Raw genomic sequence first — 11,473 nt, forward strand, 5'->3', positions numbered from 1 at the left:
AACTGGAAATGGGAAAATATTCGTTATTTTGTAAACCACAACATTAAATTTGCGACAAGATATCGTATGCGGCTGACGCCGTGTGTATGTTATCCCAGGCTTGAATTGTTTCCTGTCCTTGACGAACTTCTGTTTGGCCTTAAAGCCTCTTAGAATGAAGCTGCAGTTCTGAGAGTCGGGGTCAGGAAATGAGACGAACACAGACATATGATGATGAGGGAAGTGGGTTATTATAGCTTATTTCAACTTTCACGTCAGCGGCTGGACCGGGAATATTTTCCATTTTCGGTCAGAGCAACAGCTGCCTCTGTGAACCACCTGCTCCTCACCCCTTCAATGTCAAGCAAAAAGAGTAATGATAGTTTCAGGATAGGAACAAAAATTGGTGGTATAAGTTATGCTGAGCGTATAACAAGTAATTTTTCATATCCGTTTACCTCACATTGAAATGTTTTTTTCTGTTGCTTAAAAAGGTTCATAATGGTCTCACTTCACAGCACGAGCACAGCACAGCAGTCGTTACCTGGTCCGTTAAAGATGCGTGGTTTCTGTTCAACCTTGCAGAGCTCAAGCATACAAACAGATTCACAAACCAAGATCGATATCACAGCACATTAACCTAATTCTTCTTCCACCAAAATGCATCTGCAGGTTTTTCTGAATAGCTCAAAGCAAATACAAACCAAGTGCGTGCTGATCTAAAATGGAAATGCACACAAGCAAGCCCATCAGAAGTGAATCTGATCACCCTAAGAATCTACAGCAATAACTTCCTTCATGTGAATCCCCAGACACAAAACACGTAATTTAGTCATCCATTTCAAGCATGGAAAACAGCTAAGCACATCACACTTTTAAAGCTGTCAAAGTTTCACAAGAAAGGCTTTTAGATGGTACAAAGTTAGATATATTTATCATGATTGATGATAAGCTTAGAGAGACTTTGGTTAAATTTGGATATTAGCCTTTTTTTGTTCAATTTTCCATTTTGTTTTTACAAATTTTCAGAAAATGAAGTAAAATAGCTGGTTTAATATCAGCACTTTTATTTTTGTCTCAGGATACAATTACACGATGTGCTAAAAACACACAAAAACGTTTCGTGTACAGACGACAACATTGTCAAAACGTTCCCCCATTCACATAGCCTGGGTTCCCCCATGCGGCCTTGCGCGCAGCGCGATTTTATTCACGCTGCTAGGCAGCCTGGACACCATGGACCAGATTTTCCCCTCAAAAAGGGAACCAATCACAGAACGGGGAGGGAGCAGCAAGACGATGACGACGTCTATGCGACACATCGAAGCAGTTTGTTTATATCTATGGATCCAACATGGCATCAGACGCGAAGTTACCTTTCGATGCAGCCTTAGATAGTGTTCTAAGTAGTTTAGAACGCAAGTTTATTTCGTCTTCTTCCTCGTCGAATTTCTGTCACTCTACATACTTCATCTGGTATAATTGAAACGACTGGCTATGAGCTACGTGCAGGCGCATTTGATAGACATTCGTAGCGCCCAATAAACGGCTCTGGGCATTCGTAAACCACGCCTCAAATACGAGAAAATGAACATGTGGTTCCCAGACCACGTCTCAATGAGACGAGGTCTGACGTTAGTCAGGCTACCATTCACACGGATCTGCGAAAACTATTAAAAACGCTGTAGTATTCATGCCAGGCCAGTAGTTGGCAATATCACTTTGTAAAGTAACACTACGCCCTCAAAACGCCATTGTCTTGTGAAAGAATGGCCAAAACGCATAAAATGTTTTCCATTTTTAGTTGAAAATGGTGTTGTGTAAACAGCCCCACAGTTGCCACATTTTCCGATGTACAAAAACAGAAAAGATTGTATATGTCATCACTGACACAAAAACTACAACTAAGACAAAATTATAATCAAACTTCATTTGGACAAACTATCATGATGCCAAACATTATCACTTTAAAGCCATGAAATATGAGCAGTGCTACAATATAAGCCTGAGTAAACATGGATCCCTTTCATGCCATTTCAAGTATGCTGACAGCAAGGAAAATACCAAAAAGTAATTTAAAATAGAGGTTCAACAAAGTCTTTCTAATGTAAATACTTGTGTGTTTTGGAGACAAAAAAGGCACAGGTCTGTTTAAAACACACTTGCATATGCAAAATATAAACATTTTGAAATGAAGGCTCACCTTCATTTTCAGATGATGGGCATGCAACCTGAAGTGCCAAATCAAATGTTCTCGCAGGATTCTCGCTGAAAGAGGAAAAACAAGCCCAATTCACAACTTAACAACTTAACTTAAGTTAGTGGGTTAACTTAAGTTCACTTATAAACTAACATTTTGATATTATTTACTCTTTCCAAACCAATGTAACTTTCATTCTTCTGTCGATGACAGGAAAATGACAGTCTCAATCTCCATTCACAGCTTTTGCATATTTTACAACATCCTAACATCTGCTTGTGTTCCACTGAAGACAAAGTTATACACGATTCAATGTTACATTTGAGTTAACTAACGTTATCCCTTTAAAAGCTCGACATGTCATTAGAGACTAAAGTATGTAGTCAGTTTTCTCTTGTGAATTCGCAATATAGTCATAATAATTATAGTATAAATCCATAGATGCTAATAGAACGAGATGTTAACGTCGTCTAATTCCAGCTGAATGAAATATTTGCAGCTGTCAAGTTTAAATGTCTGTAGAGGAATGCGGCTAGGCTAGTTAGCACGTCTGATGTAAACAGCTAACCGGTCAGCTGGACCTGTCATCTCCCCTCATTAGCCAAATGAGCTAACTAACCGATTTACAATAGCCGCTACCTTCATTTTGACCGTATGAGATACTTTTATTTACGGAGACTGATAACGCGTGCCGCGACAAATCAGAGGAATGTCAATGTGTAACGTTAAGTTAAATAAATGTGGACTTACTTTATCCTGCTGTCCATGGCTAAAGCATCGCGTCAGCAGCAGCTCGCGCCGACGGCGGGAAAATAAAACACCGTAGCGCACTCCGAGTCACGCGCGCTGCCTGCGAACCTTCTGGATCCGCGGCTACCTGACGGACGGTCGCGGAAACTGCTGCATTCCTCTATCTGTCGGCGCGCGGGCTCCCCGCTGACGCTTCCTAGACGCGCTGCTGACCGTTTCGGTTCCCCAGGCTGTGATCCTGCAGTGAAGCACCAGGAAGCACCTGGGTCACGCGAGTATGCGCGCGTGCGCGTGTGTGTGTGTATTTCAGTAGGATTGCGATTCCAAGAAATGAACACTTAACTAGTCATTATTTATTCGCCCTCTTGTTGTTTCAAACCTGCATGCGTTTCTTTTTGCTGTGGAATACAAACTGAGGTGACAGCACCAGTCTCCATTCACTTTCAATGGTGACTGAGCCTGTCAGTCCTTAACTGTAGTTAGCCTAACTTATTTAATATCTGTTTTTGTGTTCCACAGAAGATAGAAAGTCATTAAGGCATTAAGGTTTGGAACAACATGAGGATGAGTAAATGTCCCTTTTTTTTAGTGAACTGTCCCTTTAATTGCATCCTTCAGAGCATTTTTTTTCTTTTGCATGCATAGGCATGTCTACTGATGCTAGCTTGCATACTATGCATGTATGTATGGTTTGCAAATGTCTTCTTTATATTATTACATCCTTAAATGTTTCTGAAGAGGAATGTTATATATATAACGATATTGTTTAAAAATAGGCTTGTAAAAAAACAGGACTTGTTTATAAGTTAAACACTCAAGTTCTTGTGGTTGGCTAAAGCAAAGGAAGTATAAATTCACACCACCCACTTGTTTTTTAAAAAAATAGCTTGTGTTTCTTGTGGGTCAACGCCTAGTAATTTAAACCTGTTGCAATTCAAGGACATGAATTTGTGTGTTTCCTGCGGGGAGGGGGATTTGTGGTGATTGTAGTGGTTAATGAAGTGGACTCTGCTACTAAACATGTCACTGGCTTGTCATTTCGAAATGAACTGCTGTTATCTCTGCTGATCTGTTTGTGGTTGTAGTTACTCCTTTTTTACTCTTTTCCATTGTTTATCCTCTGCCCCAGTAAGATGAATAAGCACACTATACTATATTCTATAAGGAATTTAATGTGCAAGCCTGTTATAGTAGGTTAATATGCAGTTAAACAGGCAAAAGTCAACTATTTAATGATGGCTGATGAACTATAAATGCCTGAACTGTTCTTAGAACAAGGAAGTTCTTCATAAATGTCAAGTCAGTGAAACGCATCTCATTTTTATTGGGGCAAGCTATCATGTGTTTTAAATGTCACATATATATAATGTCATGAATTTAATTGTAATATTTATAATTAATTTATATAATAATAATATATAATTATATTCTATATAATAATTTATAAAATGAATTTTATTTATAAAATTGCTAATTACAAAATGTGTTGGCCAAAACAACTGTATGGAGACCAGATTTTGTAGGCTATTTTACCTTTTACATTTGCTTTTTAAAGAATTGTTTTCGATTTCATGATTGTTTAAACTAATCAGCCTTGAATTTAGTTGGGGAAAAAAAACTATAATATGCAGATTTCATTGAGGAAACCTATAAAGGGGCATGTTGTGTTGTCGTGAATGTTTTTTTTTTTTCACCTTGATAACAACAGAAATTTTCGACAGTCTTTAATGTAGATGCCTTCACATAAATGTTCTTCATAATAAAAAAGGAAATGGGTTTTTTTTTTTTTTACTTGAAATACTCACTGTATTAGAGTTAAAAGTATGGCAACACACACTTCCCCTGCTGTAGTTCTACTGTCCAACAGAGGGGGCGCTTAAATGCATCTTGTGAACGCAACTGTTTCAGAACATGAAAAGCACAATGAGGAAGAAGAAGAACACAGCGGTGTTTTGTTTGGTGGTTTTTAACATTTATTGGCAGCAGAGCAGAGTGTGAATATAGTTCTTTGAACCACAACAACATTTTGTCCTGTAGGCAGTGGTTGTTGTGAGAACTGTCTCTAGGTACTGTCAGAAGTTTGCATTTGTCTGCAAGCAACGTCGTAACAGGACATTTTAGTTTCCCTTGTTATCACGAGTTATGCGGCTGCTCGGTTCATGTATACTTTTAAGATTAAAAAGTTTTAAACGCAGTCGAACGAACATAATAATGTTAAATGTGGTGTACAATAAGAGAACGCCGCGTTCATATTGCAGTGCACGCGAGAGCGAATCAAATTCGAATTCTCACGATAAAAACACAACCGCGTCACATGAAACAAGCACGCTTTCAGATGACGACAGGTTCATTCATAAACTCCATCTGGACGCATGCAAGGTAAGGGCAAAATCAAACGCTTATATAAACTGCACTTGTAGCAGCTGGTGTCACATTTAAAGAGACTCGTGTAGATACACAAACCTGAGGCAGTGACCTATGTGAGGGAACCTAACCAACATAGATGGTTCAATATTAGTAACTAGGCATTCCTACCATTGAAGATTCTACATTTTGCCATATTTTTACATTCTTGGGGAACTAAAAAGAACACACTAGACCTCTAACTTGCAGACTAGTAAGGCTACTTAAGTGTGTGGAAGACTGGGTCATTTTTGAATGTTCCTTTTGGCTGTCAGGAACTATGTAGTTTGATGGCCGAGAGAAAGTTATGGAAGACCCGTAGAGTTGGAGGATGCACAGACAGTGTCAGCTTCACTATGGAGCCAAAGGATGGCATGTGAAATGGCATGCCACAAAAAGCGCCTCGGGCCCTTTTGGCGTCGAAGGCTGTCATAGATGAAGCCAACGCTCTCTGAGGAAGAGTCAGAAATGATGCTTAAGAAACACGTTTGCTTTGTGTTTCTGCTGTATTTTCATTAATGACTTGTTAAATTTCTAGGAAGTAAAGTGGATGACAACTTTATTAGAATAAAGTTTATTATAGCCTAATCATTTAGAAGTTTAATATTTTACCATGAAATATGTTCTTTACAGAACACTGATCCTTATAAACAATCTTCTCAAATTTGAGCATTTACAAACAGATGATCATCTGCAAATTGCATCTGTTCACAGAATCAGAAAAGAACATACATTGACCCTATAACCGGCTACAATGTGTTCACTGAGTTTGCCCATAGGAAAAGAGGAAGATGCTGTGGGACTGCCTGTAGACATGTAAGCTTCATATTTTTCTCGTGTATCTTTACAAGAGGACTGAAAGAAAATGTCAGTCAGTATTGTATTAATTTTATAGTAAGTATTTTTTATTTAGAGTGAAATTTAGTTGATTTTTTATGGATTACATGATGCTGAGACAGGAGAAATCCATTCTGTCAGTAACCCACAATACATAATAAAAAGCAAACTGTCCACATGATATTAATTCTTTTTTAACTTTACAGTACCATTTGTTAACTCTAAACTTCTTGTTTTTTCCGACAGTGTCCATACGGGCAAATTAATGTGGAGGATCCTGCTAAGAAGAAAACCTTCAACTCTTTGTTTTATGTATAGCAGTAAATGTTAAGATGGGCTGAACAGCTCATTTTGTGTGCTCCTGTATTGAATTTGGACTTCTTTTAATGCACGTTCGTCTTACACAGTTTTAAATGATGAAATACGCTACACCAGATGTGCAACCCACACTCCAGGAAATGGTTTGAATCACATCTATCCACTGTGATTTGACTTACAGGAGTTGGTGTGCTCCTCTGTCAGATGAATTTCACAAGCGGGAATTTTTTTGTGGTCATGAATATTCATATGGTTACAGGCAATCATAATTTTGATATCTGTCAATTCTGACGACGTACTTCCTCCCTGCAAATGTTCGACCAAGAAAACACAATGGAGAATAAAGTCCTCTTATAAATGTGTGTTGACGTTAAATACAATCAAAGACTTCATTTCTCATAAAAAATATATAGGAAATTATAAAGAAATTATACACAAGAGTTCACAGATGTATATTTGATTAGAGTTATATGTAATTTAAACTAATTAAAATTACTTCTCCTTTAGTTCTCCGTTAGTTGTTCCATGTTTTATGCAACAAATAATTTAGCTTCAACAGAGCATGTACATGAACAATTTTGGTACAATTTACATACACTATATACACAGGGTAGATGTCAAGGCCCTGTGAGTGCCCACTAAAGGTCCTTTATTTTTCCATAGACCTTATGGTTTTTGTGTGTGTATTTCACCATAAAGTATTGTTTAATTGGATATAATAATTGAGTTATTTATATAGATTAAAAAAACTAGAAAAATACAGCGTGGTACCTCATATCTCCCTGTCTGAATCATATGTCCCTATGGTTAACAGATTGATACTCTGGTCTTTTTCATCCACTAAAACTGTGATTTCAGCACAAACACTGTAAGTACACAGATCACATAATTATTATTAGATATTTCTTCATTTATAATCATGTGCAGTCATTGTGTTGACATGACACTTTGTCTGTAGATATGCAAAGCCGAGTAAGATTTTGCCCCAGGCACTGGCCATCCAACCTGTCACACAGCATCGCAAGGCAGGAACAAGGAAATGGTCTCTGAATGCGGGAATGTGTATGTGGCAGAGCTCTGTCCCAGCTTTGCCGACTGGCGCAGGGCACGATATCAGGCGGCGGGAGGGTCCCAAGGCGGGTGCACATTTATCAGGAGCAAGGCCCTGTGAACGTCGACAAGGAGATTCATGATCTCAACAGTTCCAGGGAGGACAGGCAGGCGAGGGGCTTGTGGCATCGTCAGTCCGGATGAGAGGCAAATTTATTTGGGTAAAACCTAAGATGAGGCAGCGGAGCGTACGGCAACAACATTTCCAGTGGAATAGCAAAGGTGTCACACTCATCAAGTACCTGGGCCTGCCTGCCACGGGTCTGCTTGTTTTGCCTAGGGACTTGTCTGTCACATTAAAGTAGATGCATTGCCATTCAAGACCCTTCCCAGTCCTAGTGCCTGACCATGAAATAGGCCAACTTTCAAGTCTGCCTTATTCTTCTGCATCATATGACTTCAGAGATCGCATAGTGTTGTCGTTCTCTTTTTCCCTTTCTGTCCCTCCTTTCTCTGTTTCTCAGTATTTGGTGACTGAGATGCAAACGCTACACAATGCTCAGTCCCTCAGAGCATAGACAGATTTCATGAAAACTTGCTTTAGCAAACAACTCACAAGCCATGCGCTCGGTAGTCTTGTCATGTGCTGGGATCAGGTGTGGGAATCATAACAACTGAACAAGAAAACATGAGAGTGAGGAAAGGGAAAATGAGTCTAAAACCTCGAGGGACTTCCTTGGAAATAGAGGAAACTGGTTATGCTTGAGCAGCATCTCCATCCAGGAGATTCCTTTGGTATCGAACCTGAGCATCTGGTGAGATCTGTTTATTTCCTCTGTCAGTTAATTGTGCATGTACAAGTCGGCCGAAGGTTAGAGACTTTATGTAAAATCAGTGGTTTATTGCAAGAATCTTTCAGCCTGTTTTAAACATATTTTTCATATTGTCGTTCTCCGCATCTCAAATTTACCTTTGTTTCATCTGCAGGTTGTTAAGGTCAGACATACCTGGGTTCTGGCTTCAATCACACTAAGCTCTCTCACCGATAATTCCCTCTGAATTGAAACCCACCCAAGCTGCTGTGGGGGCTACAATTCCTGCATCTGCAGAGCTTTGGAGTCCGTCACCTGACCTTCAGCCACAGCATATGCTACAGCAGAGTCCATGCACTGCCACTTTTCTAGAGGCAAAGGGACAGTATGCCTGGTCCAGCATCCAAATGTATAACTAGTCCAGGTCCATCCTTTCCAGCTCATGGGGACTGGGGGCAAACCCTTGCACCCTCAGTCACACCACGGACCACTGCCGCTCCCTGCCATTCAAGCGCCCAGGCCAGGCAGAGGATGATACGCGTTGGCTGAGAGGAACGGATGTCAGCCGAGTGATGGCTGGAAAATCAGTTTCAGCATCTGGGCTGTCCCTCTCAGTGCGCGTGGGTGTGTGGTCCATAGCGCTGTTGTTGGCAGTGTTTGTGCGTGTGTTGAATCAAGCTGTAGCCGAGCTGCCCGTCTGGTCATGCAACAGAGACAATGTCATTCAGCCTTGGGGCTGAAGCCTTACCAAAGTGGTCAGATGGACAACCGGCTTCCCTGTGGTTGCACCAGTGCTCCTGAAAAAGCTCACCACATCTGACTGACAGTCACAGGGCCAGATTCCTTTGGACAGGGCTGTAAATAGCCACACAAAACAGTAGGGCATCTCCCCAAGACCTCTCCCAGTGTTCCAGCCAGACCGTCTGGCCATATCATGCCATATGTGGCACCGTTCAGACTGGATCAGGTGGTCAACTCATTCAGTGAGAAACCTTAACTTTGCCTAGTGTGAAAGGGTAAGGAATGATCTCTAGATCAGCCAGCATGATCTCTGCAATGTGGTGTAGACACCTTCCATTCCCACCATATCTTGCAAATCCAGTTGTCCTGATTGCCCAATGTAATTAAATCCACCAAAAAATACCAAAATGTAGTGTGATGGTGCTAAATGACTTGTGCCAATGGGTAAGGGCAACTCTTTAAAGAACTCCTCTTTGCCAACAGAATGGTAGCAGAAGTTTACTCCTGTTCACACGGATCTGCGAAAATGACTAAAAAGGCTGTATTTAGCATGGCAGGCCAGTAGTTAGAGATGTCACTTTGTCAAGAAACACCCCGTAAACATGTAATACACATGCGTGAACATGCAATAATCATGCGCATGACCTCACCGTTTTCACAAATTCACGTTTTTGTTGCTTACATGCAAAGGGGAAAGTCATTTTTCAAAATGTTTTCAGGCCCCTAAAATGCCATTGTCATGTAAATGAACGGCCAAATGCATAAAAAGTTTTCAGTTGAAAATGGTGTCGTGTAAACATACCCTCAGATCAGTGTTTCTCAACTCCTGTCCTGGGGACCCACCTACCAGAGCATTTTAGAAGTCTCCTTATTAAAAACACCTGATTCAACTACAGCGTCTTAGTGTTGAGACTAGGGAGACATCTAAAACATCCTGGGAGATGAGTACTGATGACTGGAGTTGAGAAACACTGATTTAGATCACTGTTTCCCAAACTTGTTCTTGGAGTACCCCAATGGTACACACTTTGGATGTCTCCTTTAACACACAATTTATGTCATGGGTCCTTTACTAATGACATACAAAATATTAATTGCTGGGAAGCATAGTTCCCTGTCATGAACCAGTATATTGTGAAAATGAATTTGGGCAATAGCTCTAAACATTGGGACACTAATGAATCAATTGCCTGCAAACAATTCTATGGACATGCTTTAAAATTAGTTTATTTATTTACAACATCGCTGTATATCCTTCTGATATTATTTGTTTATTTTGCATCTACAGTGACATCATAAAATATGCACTCACCCTCCATTTTTGTCTGATTGAGAAACCATAGAAAACAGGTCGACATTACTAGTAAGTGAACATAATGAGCACCCAGTGCTCACTGTTTCTTTTTACAGTGCTTTGTGGCGTTTTCTACAGAGCAACCATTTCGGTACACTGGAGAGATTTTGACTCCCTGGCCATTGCAGTGACTAGGTAGCTAATTGAAACACATCCTTAGATGGTGATGTAAAATGATAACTGTATATAATTGAAGTAATAATTGATAAATCCTGAAGCAATTGCTTGCAAGACAGCAAAAGAACTGTATTTAGAGTATAAAGGGGTTGGTTTAATACTTAGGTTGGAATTTAGAACAGATCCTAACCAGAATGTTTGATGAATCTCAATATAGTGCTGCCTACAAACACTGTAATGGAGGAAAACTTCTTTGGGTCAAGTCAATTCAGGATAATGGTGCTGGAAGAATAGAGCTTTAAAAACAAGAAAAGGAAAAAAAGGTGGAGAAGCGAAAAAAACTGTTGGTTAGGCAGCAGTTGGACTGTTGGGACGGGCTATGTGCTATGGAGCCATCCTCCATCTGTCAACACGGGGAGTTGTGATTCTTGCATCAGCAGAGCAGGGCTCAGCATCAAGAGAAATGGGGTGAGGAGGGAGGGAAAGTGAGAGAGAGAAAGAGAGAGATTTTTAACAGCAGCTAAATTCTCATCAGGCACGCTAGACTGAACGTCCCCTCTTCGAAGCAAAGCACGAAACACCGGTGAGGAGCATCTGCTCTGTGGCTTTGTTGCTTCATAAAAAAGTGCAATGCGAAGACTCTGGAGAAATCGTTGTCCATCTTCAGTTTGTAAATATTAGTTTCGTGATTCAGCCATCACATATGGTTCATAAATGGACATGGTTCTTGTGTAACTGTCAGTATCCAGCCATTATTTAGACATTATCAATGAGACATGCTAAAGTATTAGGATTATTCAAGATGATAATGGCTATAGGGTATTTTTACATTTGATAGATGTTGTAACTTAATGGATTTGTATGACTTGGTCAGCAGCAACTGAGCCTGGGAAAATTTGTAGTGCGTTTTTA

At 40.1% G+C, this 11,473-nt stretch overlaps 1 protein-coding gene across 4 annotated transcripts in view; it reads right to left on the reverse strand.

The window, feature by feature from the left end:
- Positions 1-3,199, reverse strand: part of dennd1b (DENN/MADD domain containing 1B) — a 92,132-nt gene extending 88,933 nt beyond the window's left edge. For 3 of the 4 annotated variants that reach the window (XM_079890025.1, XM_079890026.1, XM_079890024.1), the window contains exons 1-2: positions 2,930-3,199; positions 2,183-2,247 (exon numbers count right to left, since the gene is read on the reverse strand). In XM_079890025.1, the coding sequence (XP_079746151.1) occupies positions 2,183-2,247; positions 2,930-2,946 (82 nt within the window). In that variant the 5' untranslated portion in view covers positions 2,947-3,199. The remainder of the gene's footprint in view (positions 1-2,182; positions 2,248-2,929) is intronic. The other variant, XM_079890027.1, reaches the window with a different exon arrangement.
- Between the last annotated feature and the right edge of the window lie 8,274 nt (positions 3,200-11,473).

Source organism: Squalius cephalus (genome assembly GCF_949319135.1).
Source record: "Squalius cephalus genome assembly, chromosome: 13".
NCBI lineage: Eukaryota > Metazoa > Chordata > Actinopteri > Cypriniformes > Leuciscidae > Squalius > Squalius cephalus.